General features: G+C 46.2%; 1 protein-coding gene across 1 annotated transcript; it reads left to right on the top strand.

The window, feature by feature from the left end:
- Positions 1-161: 161 nt before the first annotated feature.
- Positions 162-479, top strand: T265_16168 (hypothetical protein; the record flags this gene model as incomplete). The annotated part of the gene is made up of 1 exon (XM_009179711.1): positions 162-479. A coding segment is annotated over one exon (318 nt), but the record flags the coding sequence as incomplete, so codon positions are not given.
- Positions 480-734: the final 255 nt, after the last annotated feature.

Here is a 734-nt window from a genome sequence, read left to right as displayed (position 1 = left end):
ATATTGTTCTTCACGAATTACTCGTTATTACTCAGTGGAGCGAACCACCTTGGACCAGGTTGGAGGCGTATTTTAAAGATACTGATCACAAGCCTTTTCCCTCCGACCAATAGGATAACGAGGACGATAGTGATGATGATGATGCTGATCAAAACGAAGATATGCTGTCGGAATTGGGTGCGGAGGAGCTACATTCGAGTAGCTCTGATTCAGACCTTGATTTCGTGGCCATTCTGAAGAAGCAATCTGCAGCCCAAAGGAAAGAAGCTTTGTCAGTGAGCACACTCGATGAGTCGAAGCTGACACACACGACAGAGGCATCTAGCTCAGAAGAACAGAGCTTTTCCAGTTCTGATGTCAAGTTGCGACAGTTGAACTCACCAGGCGAACCGTCACCCTTCACCGAGAGTACTGAGGGCGAGGAAGACGAAGAATTAGATGACCTATTCGATTTTTCCGCCCTGAAAAAGAAAACTAAGGTGAGATGGTCCATCTTGTTGGTGCATATTCCCACCCCCACGCTTTTTTATTTCGAAGTTGAACAATTTATCGGATATTGAGACACAGGCAGTTCTGTATTGATCGTGTCCTGAGAGAGTGGGATTTGAGGCGCCACCGACCGCTCGTCAAATTTTCTCACCGCACACTGTCAGACCACATGATAGCCTATGGTAGCATGTACTGGTGATAAAGAGGTAGTAAACCAGTAGACCTGCGACTAAGGTAACTAAGAA

Source organism: Opisthorchis viverrini (genome assembly GCF_000715545.1).
Source record: "Opisthorchis viverrini unplaced genomic scaffold opera_v5_6451, whole genome shotgun sequence".
Taxonomy (NCBI): Eukaryota; Metazoa; Platyhelminthes; class Trematoda; order Opisthorchiida; family Opisthorchiidae; genus Opisthorchis; species Opisthorchis viverrini.
This window is presented reverse-complemented; position numbering and strand designations above follow the sequence as displayed.